This window comes from Amphiura filiformis, chromosome 17 (assembly GCF_039555335.1).
Source record: "Amphiura filiformis chromosome 17, Afil_fr2py, whole genome shotgun sequence".
In the NCBI taxonomy this organism is placed as follows: domain Eukaryota; kingdom Metazoa; phylum Echinodermata; class Ophiuroidea; order Amphilepidida; family Amphiuridae; genus Amphiura; species Amphiura filiformis.
Genome location: NC_092644.1, coordinates 776,906 through 793,152, shown reverse-complemented (window position 1 = coordinate 793,152; position 16,247 = coordinate 776,906). Strand labels below are relative to the sequence as shown.

The following is a 16,247-nucleotide window of genomic DNA, read 5'->3' as shown; positions in this document are numbered from 1 at the left end:
TGGGCGGTAACACTGTTTCTAGACTTAAGTTCAACGGAAGCACCAACAGTAGATAAGATAATAACATAGTGAAAAAAAAACAAAAACCTTCCTTTACATTTGTATCACTTATTTCAAAGTTCATGAATTGAATATCAGAAGAAAAGGTTTCATACCGATACCATTCTATTTCCTAGTTTCAACGCCCCGGCATTGACATTAGAAACTTAGAAGCGTTCTCTCCATACACTGTGCGTTTTGGAGGTCCTAAAATTGTCGTCTCCACAACCCTCCTTTCCGAACTTTTAACATTTTACCATGGATATAACGAATGTGCTTCCTTCGGCACAGAAGGCAACATCTAATCACCTTGATGTGGACATTGGATTTGCAGTGTTTCTCCCAATCTTAATTTTCGTCACTATTTTCATGAATCTTGGGACTATTACAGCATTTTGGAAGATGCCATCGCTGCGAGAAAAACCAAGCGAATTACTGATATTAAACCTGGCGTGTTCCGATCTACTCACTGGTATGATAGTTTTACCTCTGGGCTCACCCTTGTACATAACACCGAACCAATGGCCAATGGGAGAAATCGGCTGCGCTATAAATTTGTTTTTCATCGACATAAGCGTTCATGGAACTCTGTTTGCGCTTATGACAATAAGCGCAGATCGTTTCTTGTTAGTATATCTGGAATATCCTCAATACATTAAGATCATAACACGTAAAGGAGTGTACAAAGTGATCGCATCAGGCTGGATATTTTCTCTGATAACGGCAGTTATAGAAATGGCATGTTGGGAAAAAGCCAAGGGACTTAATGATGTAGCGGGTGGTATTGACTACTCCAAGTACTGTTTATCACCACCCCGGAGGATTCATAGTTTTGCCCTCTCTTTCTTCATTGTTCTCTACTTATGTCCCGTGATCTTAGTGTGCACGCTAAGTGTTGCGTTTCTTTACCAACTCCGGCTTCGGTTGATGAAGGCAACGACATTGACGCATGGGATGAAGGTGTCTTCCAACGCACGCGGAAATCCTCCAGCATGTGGCCATTCAAGTGATTCAACTGATATTCCGGATGAACATAATGAATGCCGTAGCTCTCAACAAAAGGTTACTTATCCCAATCAGCATGATCAGAAAGGCGGGCATGCGGAGGCAAATATTAGAAATCGCTATATCAAACCAGGGATAACTCTAGTTGGTTTGGTATCAGCCATGGCCATTTGTATGTTACCATACAGTCTCTATGTGATCTACAGCGATATCGCGGCTGGATATGGTAAATGTGAAAAATGCAGTGATCCTGATCTTATCTATGGATTGATCTTGATGCAGTTTGGCAATGCATGTCTTGACCCATTTATCTACGTTTTGACACGAAGACGTGTACGAAAATTCTACCGGACATGCTGCAAACGACAATCGGCTTACTGACTATTATATCATCTTATACTGATTAATCTAGACAACAATTCAAATATAATACAAACTTTGAAAGTGCCCTGAGAAGGTCTGCAAAACGCTACCGACAGACGGTAGTGGCTATTTTGTATTTTATTCCTTTTCTCCCAGGCTTCGTGTCACGTATTCGATTTCGATCAAAACGACATGTTAGTATTTCTTTCCCACATCACTGATCAACGCGCGAAGAAATAAACTTGTCATAATGTTTATATTTATATAGTCTTCGTAACCATAGAAAGTGAACACAATGAAGAAACTTGAAGAAACGTGTTTTTAAAGGAACTAGAGTAACATGTACTGAGAGTTGGTTTAACTTCTTTAATATTAAAAACGTAATGAACATAAAGTAATGATAATTTCACCATCTAGGCCAGTACGAAACTGCGAATGTTCTTTATCATGGTACATTTGCTATTTGCACTAATAGATTAACAACTTTAAAGCATGAACTCCCTGAGTTTCCCGCTTCGGGGGAAAACAGCGACTTTAAACATGATTATTTATATGAAGGATTGCAATGTCTCTCTTACATGGCAGTTTCAGTTTACCTTTATCACTACCAGAGGATTAAACTATCTTAAAAATGATTAACTATTCTAGATTGTAGTGTCAACGCCCATTGAAATTTAGAAGCTCGTTCCATTAGCACCGCAATTTTGCTGGTCCTGAAACTGCCTTCTCTGCAACTTCAGAACTTTTACCTTTTTACCATAGATATGACGACCGAGCTTCTTTTCACACATAACGCAAAAATATCTGAAAAATTTACCAGACATACTACATACGACAATCGGCTTACTGATATGTCACATGATCAAGGGGAATGAGTCACATGTCGGCAATTTTCAATAAGAAGTTTGTTTTTTACATCATTTTCTGGCAGTTGATAAATGCTACATTTTGATGCAAACCCCATCAAAATCGGACATCTGGTTACCGAGTTATGAGCAATTTATCAATGGCTGAAAACAATATAAAACAAAAGAATTTGAACACTGTTTTTGTCAATATCTCAAAAACAATATTAGCGACATCCGACTCATTCACCTTGATTATGTCACATACTATTTTACTAAAATTAATTCGGGTGCCAGATCCATGAAAGTGTGTTTACACAATACTTTTCAAAGGACACCAACACAGGTGGTGGCTATGAAAAGAGCCGTTTTATTTTCCCTTTCCCAGGCGTCACGTATCCGCTTTATACCTTTTCTTTCTCGCATGTCTGTGAAGCGCGATGACCTGAACTTGTTATTGTTTATTATCAGTCCAAGAGAACGCCAAATATGGATCAGGAGTATTACATAATAATACCCTGCTATGACAAAAGCTGCTCTAGGTTAATCGTATAATCTCCTTATGTGGTTAGCATGGCTGGGCCAGGAAATCCACAAGGTCAGCCAATGTATGTACATGTATTCGGTACATGTGCCATATCTCTTACAATGGGTGATAAATTTCTGGTTTGTTTTATTTCAAAACGCAACAGTCGATATTCTAAAGCTTGGTCCAAATCCAAGAGAAGAACCAACTCTAGTAATTTATGTGGTTTCAAATTATATCGGCCGGTGCCTTTTTGATAGAAATGGTGTTTGTTGATGTGCACAGTTTCCCATTAGATCATAACATGCTGTTGTACATCCAAGGTCAAAGGTCTTTTAATCCATATTTGGCGTTCTTCTGGGACTGATTATATAGCATTTTTCGTAACGGAATATGATTAGGAAATTCTGAAAAAGTGATTTTGAAGGAACGCAAAATGCAATCAGAGTTAGTTTAATTATTCAAACTTACAACGAAACATTATGTTATCATTATCAATAATCATTTAATATAAATAATAGAGGCCGACGAAACTGAGAACTTTTTAAATCAATAATACCTATTTACACTGTTCGATTAAACACTTTTCTTTGGCGTGAATTTTTCCTTCCATTTCGGGGAATCACAGGGAAAACAGTGACTTTAAATATGACGATTTAGGGATTGCATTGTCGGTGTTCCTTGAGTATGCAATATAACGTTAAGGGTAGACGAGGTATTGTTGGTCGAAGCAACCGAAAAATCGATTTTCATTATCTAAATCAATATATTATTGAAAAATAACATCTTGATGTTTTGCCAAAGTTTATTCTACAAATCATATACTTTGAAAACTTGCTTTAATTTATTGCTGCCAATGAGTTTTCTACGTTTTACAAAAGTGTTGTTGTTTCAGCCCTTTTTACAACATAACTCAAGAACCACAGGACCTACAAAAGTATATCTGTGATATTTAGATTCTTCTACAAGCTCACTATGAATTGAGCAATGCAATTTTTGACAAAGCTCACTACCATTCGCAAGATGATATGAACTACCAAATCGCAACAGTTTAAAGTTGTTGCTAACCTTAACATGAAGCTTCGAAGATTGATAGGAAGGATTACACTATCTGTCTTCCACAAAAATACGTTTTCTGAATTCTCAATGCAGTAACCCGGAATGTATATACGTCACAAATCAACCAATTATTAGGGAGAAAGGCGAGGAAGGCGACGGGGGGCGGGGGCTCTCAAAAAAAGTGTGTACATGTGCATAGACGCACATACAACTTAAAATTAGTTACTTGTAAAAATAGTGGTTATTGTGCGAAAATATTTTAACGCCTTTTCAAAAATATTGCAGCGATTTTTCAAACGGGAAATGAGAATTCAAACACACCACTTCATCGCCAATATACGTGAAGTCCAATGGCTGAAAGAACAGGACAGACATTAAAAAATTGTGGGAAATTTCCTGCTGAGCTGCTGATGAATAGACAGATTAAAATCAAATTTGCCCATGAAACCAACTTTGCTTAAACCAAAACCAGTAAACACAAAGTATGTCAAGCAGCACATGATAAGAGTGCACGCAAGCTACAAGAGTTGAAAGTTGGAGATCCAGTGTGTCTTCAACATCCCAGAGACAATACATGACCAGAATCAAAGGATGGTGTATTTGACAGAAAGTTACAACATCGATCCTGCCTAGTGAAGCTGACCAGTGGAAGTTTTCTGAGAAAAAATCGTGCACACATCAGAAAATCTAACAGACCAGCTGCAGAACAGACATACAGCTACACCTGAAAGACAGCAAGACCAACCAGCTGCAACAGAACAACCAGCAGCGAGAAACCAACCAGCTGTAAGAAATCAACCAGCTGAAAGAGAACAACCAGCAGCGAGAAACCAACCGCGGCAGCAAGAGATCAACCCTGCAGCTGCAAGACCAGCAAGAACCATCAGAAAGCCAAATAGACTCATTGAAGAAATTTAGATAAAAATATTCATTTTGAGATATGGCAAGTTCCAAATTTATTAGACATGAAAACTGGCAGTATTTTTTCCCAGTTATTTTTGGCATCAAAATCAAGTGAAATTGCCATTTTTCATTGTTTTCATTCTATAATCAGTTTTCATGCCTGATTACATGTATTTTAATGAGACATTTTAATATGCAAAGCCTGTTTTGTTTTGAATAATTTCACATAAAAAGAAAAAAGTGAAATTCATACATTTGATTACATGTATTCTGAAGACAAATTGGACATTGATGCAAAATGCATTTGTCTTGGTTATTTTCATAAAACAAAAGTGAAATAAGATTATGTATGTGATACATGAATAAACCATGATAATTTTGTTTCCTTCAATTTCACATAAAAAGAAATATGTGAAGCAGATGATAATTTATTTAAACTGATATTGTGAACTTAAATTCAGTTGAGTGATAATAATGCTATTGTGTTTTAATGTTATTTCATGGAAAATAACAAGCACGCAAAATGACTCTATACTTAAAGATATGTCTGTCTACACATATTTTCATACATGTATTACACCACATACGCATCATAATTGAGCAAAAACACATGTAGTAGGAATAAGGGTGCAGTGCTAGTAAATGTTGGTACCTTGGTTGAAAAAAATTGGACCACATATATTGCATTCTTAAATTCTACATTTACACATATCATGATTCTAGAGACTATAAAGAGACTCATAGATAAAAAGAACTTTAGAGACTTTGTTGTTTTAAAGAAACAATTGTTTATTGTTCATTGTCAAAGTTAACAATGGTTATATGCAGGATAATTGTACAAGAACATTAATTATTGTATTTAACAGTTAAAGTTCTATCCTTTTAAAAGAGGGAAAATGTGATATTATGTTCTAGAAACACTGACCAATATTGATGTCCATGATCTACTGCAAATGGCCGTCATCTTTGTGTACGTTTTATTGTCTCCATTCATAAGCATCCCTGATTAGAGAATTAACCCTACATCAAGTATCTCCCGCAGCTCAAATACCACATAAACTCCAATATTGAGCAGTGAAATTATAACATGCATATTTGCAATGGGGGTACGTCACCATTCGGTATCGTATTGGTAGATTTAGTGCTGCAAAGAAGATGAAGTATAATACTAAAGTGTCCCACTTACCCCACTGTCCCACTTACCCCATCTTACCCTATAGCTTGACTTTCCCTATAGTTCAAATTTTTCTTAATCTTACTAAATTTCATCCAAACATGTCCCTCAAATCATTTACTAGAAATGTTGATGCCAAATTTGGACCAGCTTCTCAACCATGTTCTTAACCAGGCTTGTGTCGGTAATAGACGGGCTGATGCCATACAAAAATCTCAACGGAGCCGTGACCTGCCTGTGCATCCATTCATCATACATATGAACAGACGCCAAAATATCATCTACAACAATGTAATGGTTAAGAGTCATTGGATGTCGAATGCCATTCCAGGACTCACAGATATCGATCACTGATCTAGGCGAGAATTCACCGGCAGAATTTCTCACCCACAAGATGTCGCCGATTTTCACGCTTCCAGCGGTTACTGGATTCATCGGTGGATAACGACAAGAGTTAGCGTTTGCATTTGGTTCAGTTTTGTCTTTAATACTGCATGCGTAGATCAAATGCTTCGAATGCAGACGAATAGATAACTCTTTCTCATCCTCGAATCCGAATACTATCTTTATCAAGCGAAAGGAGTTGCTGGTTTCTTCGTCATGAGCAGTGAAGTACACTTCGGAAAATGCTACCGAGTTGGTTTCCGGGTCAAAGCCTTCCACAAGATCGCCTACTTTCAGTTGATCCATTCGCTTGCGTTCTATTTTCGGGTCATCGTAAGTCAGTGGCTTCACGCGAACCATAGAGTCGGAAGCAAAACAAAGGGCAGCTGGTAAAATTAAACAATAATAATAAAACAATAATAAAACAATAATAAAACAATAATAATAGAGTATGCACAATGGACAAGTGGACTAGAGGGAAGTCTAGGACTATTGCCACTAAGCATGCTAAATTTATCAAAATTAAATCACTTTCAACATTCCCCTCTATGTGACTTTTTGACCTTGGATGACCCTCTTGGAATTTGATATATGTACCCATAAATATTGAATATTCATTTTGCCAAAACAGAGGTATGGGAAGGTTTGGCGATATCTGCTTCGAAAATCTTAAAATGTTCAATATAGGCCTACATTCCAATGCATAGTGAAGATACATTCCTGCGTTTATTATTTGCTGTCGTAGTGTGATGACACAATCGATCGCTGCCAGCCTGTGAGGTTAAATGGTTCACGCTATCTGTGCTCGGAACAACGATCAAAATAATCACAATACAAATGCAAAGTAACGCCGCAGTGGCGGCGCTACGGTGGGACAAGGATAGCATCCCCCAATGTTTTCTTGCCCCAGCCCTCCCCCTACTTTTGAGGCAAAAAAACCCCAAATCACACAAATTTCCAATTTTTGCGTCAATTTTGTGCAAAAGTGTTTCATTTTGGCCCCTGGAATTTCTGGTGCCGCCACTAGGAACTGGTGTGCAAATCAAGCGTCAACCAGTAACTAAGCTATGACCATGATGACGTATTTACTACATCGGCGAATACGCTATTGTTTTTTACCCTACCGTATATTGCTTCCACGTATGGCGATCAGTCAAGGGGTGTCTCCCGCGTCGGCGCTGTCGCATCCTCCCCATAAGACACTATATTTGCGCATATCTATTACGTAAGTCTTAAAATGCATATATTACGCATTATAAGGCATGCGTACGAATGAACAATATATGCACTAATTGAGAGAATATTGTAGAATTATAGTAGAAGAAAAAAATATTTACTACAATTCTGCAAGTTGCATTCCAAAGATTCTGAACTATTGTCATTTGATTCCGGGCATTTTTCCATAGATGCTTCTCCATCGTTGTCGTAGCATTTCCTGTACCTGTTCCTAACTCCATCACCACACGTCACACTGCATGAACCCCATTCTGCCCATTCCCATAACACTGCCGTAGAAAAGAAAAGAGGAAGAAGAATAGAATTAATAGCTTGGTTAGAAATCAGAAGAGTTTCGCAAATTACTCTTTTGGAAACTATTTTCTTTTATTCTCTTTGGAAATAAAGTTAGTCCAAGAGTATTAGCTTAATCAAATAGGTCCATTATTTTACCTTTGACATAATATTCTTGGACTATAAATGACTGCGGTTATTATAAATAAAATAGCGTTTTTCTTCCCACTAGATCTGTCATGCAGTGATATGTCGTAGCGAAATTAAAAGGGCATTTCGTCATCCGCAGCCTCATCCCCCACTTTTCTCAAAAAAAGTTGAGATTTTTATACCACTGGATACCTCTGGCTACATAATGCTTATATTCCAAAAATTTCTTGCAGATTAATCGTTTAGCAAAAATATCACCGAATCCGAATTTCGTTCTGGTATATACCAGAAAGAAAATTACACTGAACAGTGGCCTATGGAGCAGCGTAATACACTAAATCATGCATAACTCGCAAACGCAAAATCGGAATCAACTGACATTTTGGGAATAAGCTTTTTTCGTGGATATGTACTGAAAAATGTCATAAAAAGAGGATGCTAGGATCACGAAATTCTCAGATTAACCAATCATGTCTATTGCTGACAGGAAAACGACGTTGCGACTGAAACCTTAATTTTCAGCTAGGTTTTGCACTCTAAATATATCTTAATCAACACTGAGTAAAAAGGTCACGTCTCAACAGTTGAGTAAAACAATATTCAACATTGACCTCATACTAGGTCACAACTCAACAAATGAGTAAAAATTACTCAACATTGAAACTAAAACGATTTAATTTACCGGTATCACGGTTTGTTACAATTGGTGTTCACTTCTATAGACATAGGTTGAATGAAAAGATTTTACGAACTTTTATTTTTATTGTTTCCTTTTTATAACTATTGGCACTCACTTCTATCGCAACTTTCCCCAGTCCAACCGGAATCGCAGATACATCGAGCCAGCGTACCTAGCGAATAGTCGGCGTCTACACAATGACCATTGACGCATCTTTTGCCGGTGCAGCTTGAAACTTCTGAAACGAATTAAAATATGTATACTCTTTGGACAAAGATATTTTGCTAAATCATAAAACATATGAGGAAAGTTAAAGGAAGGGATAAAAGCAAATATCACATTTCATTATGAAAGACACATTAAGAACGAAAAACTCGGAGGAAGGACCACAGCATGCTTGTACTGTGTGCATAAAACTGCTATGTGAGAATCTTACTTCAAGCGTGTCGTAACCTAGTCTCTCTTCTAAAGTGCTAATACTAGTATACAATCTTGGAAAAAAAACACCTTTAAACACTTTCCTATTAACGGGAACCTGGCAACCCTTCCAAATGCAATGTTGAGGATTACATCCAAATGTATTCAGCAGTTTTCCAAAGTATTCCAACACTTTCGATTTATAGGGAGAGTAAAGGCTAAATCATTGTTGTAAAATGTTCTGTTTATTCCAAAACACAATATACGTTATTTCGTTGATCACGAATCATTCGTTGACGAGAATTTTCACAAAGTGTAGCTAGTGTCCCTAGAACTTTATTCCAAGATTGTAGGTACGTATTTCATGAGAGCATAAACCTCGGCCTCTTTACATGGCATGCGTTTCGATAACAATCATGCAAAATGAATAGTAATTAAAATCGCTTGCCTACTACCGGTATACTATCTTCATCGACAATGAAATACACGGCTCCTGGTTCACCAATAATGCCCGCGCTTGGATCGGAGAGTTGAACAAACGTGGTGGAGTTGATAAAACCAATTTGCACCGACATCTGCTGGTATCCGAAGCCGAATTCCAGTCGCCTTGAAGATCGGCCTTCGGTATTTGCTATGGTCAAAGCTATAACATTCACGAAGAGAATAAAGCACATTCATTAAACTTGTTGCTGAACATGCAATAATGTGTTTTTAAAGATCTGAATGCTTCTGTTTTCTCTTCTTCTTCCTCTTCCTCCTCCTCCTTCACCAAAGTCCCAACCGGACTATGCACTAATATATATTTGAAAAATAATCTACTTACTAACATCAACTGGGTCAGGTCCGATCTTTTCTACAGGTACTGAAGCCATCTGTGTTCTATTCAGGTGAAGTATTACTGGTACAGGATTAGAAATACCGCCAAGGTTGCGTTTTTTTCTTCCCCAAGAACACGGAGTTCCAGCGGGGTAGGTAGCAAATCGAGCTGTTAATGAAAAATAATTAAAACAAAATGAAAGATAAATGAACAAACTGTATTAAATAAATAAATCACTCAATCAATCACTCAATCAATCACTCAATCAATCAATCAATCAATCAATCAATCAATCAATCAACCATATAAATCATATAAATCAATCAATCATATAAATCAATCAATCAATCAATCATATCAATCAATCAATAAAGCAAATTTTTGCAAGCCAAAAAGGGATAGAGGTCGCATCATAATATAGCTGCGCTCTCATCATATGTAAACCATTCAAGGTTAAGAAATTGGGATCCCCAAATTAGGGCATGTGTAAAAAGGGGGAGGTGCAAAGATTTGTTGGCAGGCCGAGAGAGGGGGGTATTATTTTGGCACATCATTTGGATATTTTACCTTCAACGGGGCTCATAATTCAAATTACTAAAACTTAAGCGTAATGTCTCTTTTAAGGCATACCCAGCAAACACAAAACGTTTTCGACATCATTCGCAAAAGGTTATAAAAGGTTGTCAGAAAACGTTTAAATGTCGGGTTATATAAAGGGTATATTAAGACTATAAAACGTTTTCATAACCTTAAAAAGTATTTTTTGCTCAGCAAACAAAAATGTGTTACAGAAAACGTTTAAATGTCGGGTTATATAAAGGGTATAAAAACGTTTTAATAGCATTCCAAAAACATTCTTGAAAACTTGATATTCTAAACAAAATGTTATTTTGTGAAAACAGAGGAAGAGGCTTACGCATCATACACTGGAACATGGAAACATTCAAACATTACAACTAGCGCACGAGATCAAATTAATGATGCTAAATCGTTATTCTTAATATATCAATATACAGGGGAAAGAAGAATTATGCATCCCACACTAGCACATTTAAACATGAATTTACAAATGGAAACATAACATACATAGGCAGATATACCAGAGGAAAAACTCCGGACATACCTGCCTGTGCAGGGACTTGAACCCCAGACCTCTCGCTTGTCGGGCGAGCGCTCTAACCACTGAGCTACACAGACTGTCCCTGATAAACAGGACTCAAGTCTGGTACTTATGGATATGAGCAGTCAAGGGTGAACAGTACAAACAACACATTACACACCAGTGTACGAGATCAATTAATGATGCTTACCCGCCAGCCTAATATAATCATGCAAACAGAGGAAGAGGCTTACGCATCATACACTGGAACATGGAAACATTCAAACATTACAACTATAAGCGGATGAGATCAAATTAATGATGCTAAATCGTTATTCTTAATATATCAATATACAGGGGAAAGAAGAATTACGCATCGCACACTAGCACATTTTAACATGAATTTACAAATGGAAACATTACATGCATAGGCAGATATACCAGAGAAAAAAAACTCCGGACATACCTTCCTGTGCGGGGACTTGAACCCCAGACCTCTCGCTTGTCGGGCGAGCGCTCTAACCACTGAGCTACACAGACTGTCCCTGATAAACAGGACTCAAGTCTGGTACTTATGGATATGAGCAGTCAAGGGTGAACAGTACAAACAACACATTACACACCAGTGTACGTGATCAATAAATGATGCATGATGCAGTCATGTCTACAGTAGAATTCATCTCGACCTTTGCAGGACTTAACCCCATTAAAAGCTATTAAACCAAGATAACACTCATTGAAACAGCTCAACTGATTAAATCGGATCTTCTCTGGTTGTGCACAAGTGACTGTTTTCATGTGCGATATCGCAATAAAGCTGGTATTCATAGCTTCAGTTGGGTAACCGATTATAAAGGAAACGAAAGGAAACAATGTTATGTGTGGCTTTGTTCACGAAATCAGACAATGTCGTGCTTTTTGTAAACCAGCATTCTTGAAAATGAGCAACATAATGATTTTTGACTTAACACGGTTTAGAAATAATTTCTTCATATTTTTGGTGTTATCTGTCGTTTACATGTCCTTCCTAAAACACAAAAGTACGACCCTCTCCAAACACCTAAATTAGCTAAAAATTTAGGACATGTTACAAAACTTTATTTTCTAGAACCTATTTAGAATAATTTAAATGTAGCTTTTACCGGTTTTTTTGTGGCATCCTTCAGAAGTGAGCGGTCCGATACCAATATTTTCGGTCAAATCTCCATTCAAATAACACGGGGAGTTGACTAGCTATGCCTTGCCCTCACTCATATTTTACAAAAGTGCGACCATTTCTGAACATCTAACCTAGCTGTAATTTTAGGTCATGTTAGAGAAATATATTTGCTAGAAGTTTTGGAGAATAAATAAAATATTGGCTGGTTATTTCTCACACAGTGATGTTAACTAGGCAAGTGTCCATTCTCCCAACATACATCATTTGTAGGGTCACGCGTCAATGGTGAGAGCACTGTGTATTGTGTATAGGAAAACGGACAGTAACTGCAGTATGGCTTACCCGCCAGCCTAATATAATCATACAAACAGAGGTTGAAAAAATATTTTGTGGTTGAAAAAATATTTGTCGAAAAATGTTTGCCCAAAATATTTTCAATAACGTTTTAAAAACGTTTTCATGACCTTTATATAACCCGACATTTAAATGTTATTAAAAGGTTTTGAAAAAATATTTTAAGAACATTTCTGTGTTTGCTGGGTTCAAATAAAAGTATTGACACAATATTTAGCAAAAATGTTTGCAAAAATAGTTTAGGATAACATTTTTTGAAAACATTTAAACATATTGATGTAGTGTGTTTTCATACAAAATGTTTTAAAACGTTATCATGACCTTTATATAACCCGACATTTTAATGTTATTAAAACGTTTTTACCTAAACCAAAAGCCAAAATATAACTTATTTAAAACGTTTTTGTGTTTGCTGGGTAGGGACTCGTCCTCTGTTCTCCGAGTCAATATGCGAGTGTTGTAGGTATCATGTGCCAGATCACGATATGCAGAGCGTTCAACATTTTGTCACTATATTCGCAACCTTAAATCTGACCAATCTCATGAGCATCATAACGCTTCGTCCCTTTGAACCCTATTCAAACATTTGAACGTCCCTTTTGTTAGCATGGTTAGACGTGCTACAATTTGATTAATACTATAAATTTTGCGGACTCGAGGTTGATTGTTGATTCGCCACGCATTTGTTGCTTTCACTGCTTTGTCCCATTGACCCCTAGCAAAGCTATTCAAAAAAATGGTGCGCCCCTTTCGTTAGATGTGCTACAATTTTATCAATTCTAGGCTATTCATTAGGGGTTTTATAACCGCTTACTTATGACCAATTTCATGCAGAATGCGCAGTTCAAACTTCCTGCAAACGTTTCGACATCTGTAACCCCAGACTGGTATCCCCCAACGGGGCATTTGGGATTAAACGACGATGATGGACGTGTAATTCCAGTTTTTTGGCGAACACAATCACTTACGTCTGGTGACTAAAACATAAATCATTAACTGTATTATCAACGACACTCCCGGATACAAACACTATATACTACGGTCTGCTTTGTATCATCCTTTGTATAAGGGTTGATCAGGTTTTAACGTACACTGAAAGCCAAACTGGAGTCAGGGTGACTTTAAAAGCAGAGTCCAGCCACTCTGCGACTGTATGTCTAAAATGACTCCACATTGGGAGTAAATTTCTTGACTCCGCGGATGACTTTTCATCAGAGTTATAACTTAGTTCTAAGCCTTAATCACACACAAAAAATGGACGATGTTTGAAAACTATGCACTTTGCCAATGGACTATAATGCCTTACACCATGTACACAGGATTGAATAGGGAGTATCATAGTTCAACTGATAATTATTGATTAAATAAAATTCTTTTTAATAAGTACTTTCAAGGATTTGAAAGTCAAATACCATAACAATTCCAAAATTTCATTTTTTATGGGAATATCAACTTTAAAGGTTTATATGTGACCGTCCACGGCGAATGAGCCGTAAATTCCTCCCCGGTCAATTTTGTTTTATTTCGTGTTTAAAAATAAACATCATAAACTTAAAAATGGTATATCATTTGACTTCAAACGATATCCAGAAGCGGAGTTATGGTTTCTATGTGTGTCTCTTTTTCCACATTGCTGGCAATAAATATAAAACAGTCATAATTGGGGTCATTTCAAATCATCCCCAATTCAACGAGGTTTAAGAAGGTTCTCTCATTGTTAATTGTTGGTTATGCATACCTATAGGGCCTACAAATAACCCACCACTTGAAAAGGATTTAGCAAAAGCAAACAAAGACCAGAGTTATTAAAAGTTCTATAGCCATCTAAGGTAGAAGCTTATTATCCACTTCAATAATATAGGATTATTGATTGGTGTTGTGACTATCAAAATAAGACAGATGTCGCCGCCAGCTTTAGTGACCGATGAATACGACCTTCGTACACATTTTACACCATAACTCAGAATACAATTTAGGGAATTTACGGTTCGTTTGTGCTGCCGGGTCACATATTTCAAAAAACATGTCTGGCGACATATTCCGTTTTGTAGCTTTTTGTTGGAGCTAGTCACAAATAAAAAATGTACTGTACCCATAAAAATAATTGTTACAGCAAGTGGAATTCTACTCGGTTTTATATGATCAATAGAGGTTTAAAGAATCCTCTTACCTCCAGAAGAGTTGGTGGAAGTATAGTTTTCCCTGCAGCATTTTCTGAACAGTCCAACATGTCCATACATCCATTAGATTTAGAATATTTGACGAGTCCAGGAGGGCATTCTGCATAAACAGTTAACAGTCATGAGTATATATTACCTGTGGTCCGATTTGTCGAACCAGTGCCAATAAATATCTGTCCCAAAAATCACTTAATTGCCAGCCAACCCCAAACGTGGTATCCTTAAAAAGGGTCATCTATTAAAGCCATACTATAACATTTGCTGAGCAGAACGCCCTCAATTTTTTTTTTCAAATTCAGATTTTTACACGATTGTAATGTACTTTAGTAAACAAAGATTCTCTGCAAAAATCAAGACTTTCGGTCCTGTAGTTTTGTCAAAATCCGAGATTTTGAATAAACCGCCGGAACCGTCGTTTTATTATTACGATAAAAATATTAGTCGAACGCGTATGCGATGTTAACACAGTAGTACGTACACGGTGTGCGGGACAGACACACACACGCCAGAGGATCGTACCATACAACCGCCGGAGTAACATGCATTATTGGCGCTAGTAGTAAATTCCAATTTTCTTTGCTTTACCTCACTTGTTCGGCTGAAAATCAAAAGGGGACATTTTATTGAAAATGAATACTAATCTATTTTTAAAGAAATGTTATAATATGGCTTTAAAGCGTTCAATAGACTTCAGGTAGGCGTTAGTCAATACTTTTTGCTCATTTTAGCGACAACAATGTTTGTGGACCTTACTCAAACTCGAGGGTAGTAGGTGGGATGTGAGTGTGGCTCTCATAAAGTATTCTCACATAATGACGGCGCATCATAGTGCCATACTGTGGAACATGTCGGTACTTAATATTTTGCATACTGTATAATAATACTAGACATATTATAAAATGATATTGTACACACTACAATTTAAAATCCTGGATGAACTCTTACCTTGACTTTGGCTTTCATATAACAATCCCAGTATTATGAGAATAGTAGATGATATCAACTTAGAATTCAAACCCATCATAATAGTGTACAACTGCTATGGGCCTGAGATCACCTCAATATGTGTTCACGTACTATGTATTTAACAAGTTCAAGTGAATAACTGAGGTGAATACATGGAACAGGATGTGTTCAGGCTCACCAAGTAAGAAGAATAAAAGATAAAGAGAATTCCGGTCCGTTATTCCAAGGTTCAGTAATTTTGAAAAGGGAAACATTAAGGTTGTCTCATAAAACAATTTACCAGATTTGGCGACTCGAAGGGGAGCGTTACGTTCGAATATTTTTACACCTTTCGACTGTGATTCTACATAGGGTTTTATTATTGTGTGCATGCAACATTAGGACCTACGTTATATACTTTGGTATAAGATTGGCAAAATAAACATTTTAATTATAGTTCTAGTAAATACTAGTTAAATTCTAAATTCTAGTAAATTCATTTACCGGCTTGGGTGGAAAATACCGGGGAATACCAACATAATTATACCGCAGAGATGCCACTTAGGGTCACTCAAAAAAAAAAAAGGGGGGGCTGAAGATAATTAAAAGTGCGGATTTTTTTGAATTTATAGAAGAATGA

At 36.9% G+C, this 16,247-nt stretch overlaps 1 protein-coding gene across 3 annotated transcripts; it reads right to left on the bottom strand.

Moving 5' to 3' along the window:
- Window positions 1–5,500: 5,500 nt before the first annotated feature.
- LOC140136769 (uncharacterized) lies at window positions 5,501–15,743 on the bottom strand. Of its 3 annotated transcripts, none has more exons than XM_072158357.1 (8): window positions 15,608–15,743; window positions 14,653–14,762; window positions 13,297–13,459; window positions 9,877–10,038; window positions 9,502–9,696; window positions 8,752–8,874; window positions 7,639–7,803; window positions 5,501–6,684 (listed from the first exon to the last, which is right to left on the bottom strand). In XM_072158357.1, the coding sequence occupies exons 1-8, from the start codon at window positions 15,684–15,686 to the stop codon at window positions 6,035–6,037; spliced, it is 1,647 nt and encodes a 548-aa protein (XP_072014458.1). In that variant the 5' UTR covers window positions 15,687–15,743; the 3' UTR covers window positions 5,501–6,034. The 3 variants fall into 3 exon arrangements, with proteins under 3 accessions (XP_072014458.1, XP_072014459.1, XP_072014457.1); XM_072158356.1 differs by having other exon boundaries at window positions 5,503–6,684; window positions 7,636–7,803; XM_072158358.1 differs by lacking the exon at window positions 13,297–13,459 and having other exon boundaries at window positions 5,502–6,684; window positions 7,636–7,803; window positions 15,608–15,738.
- Between the last annotated feature and the right edge of the window lie 504 nt (window positions 15,744–16,247).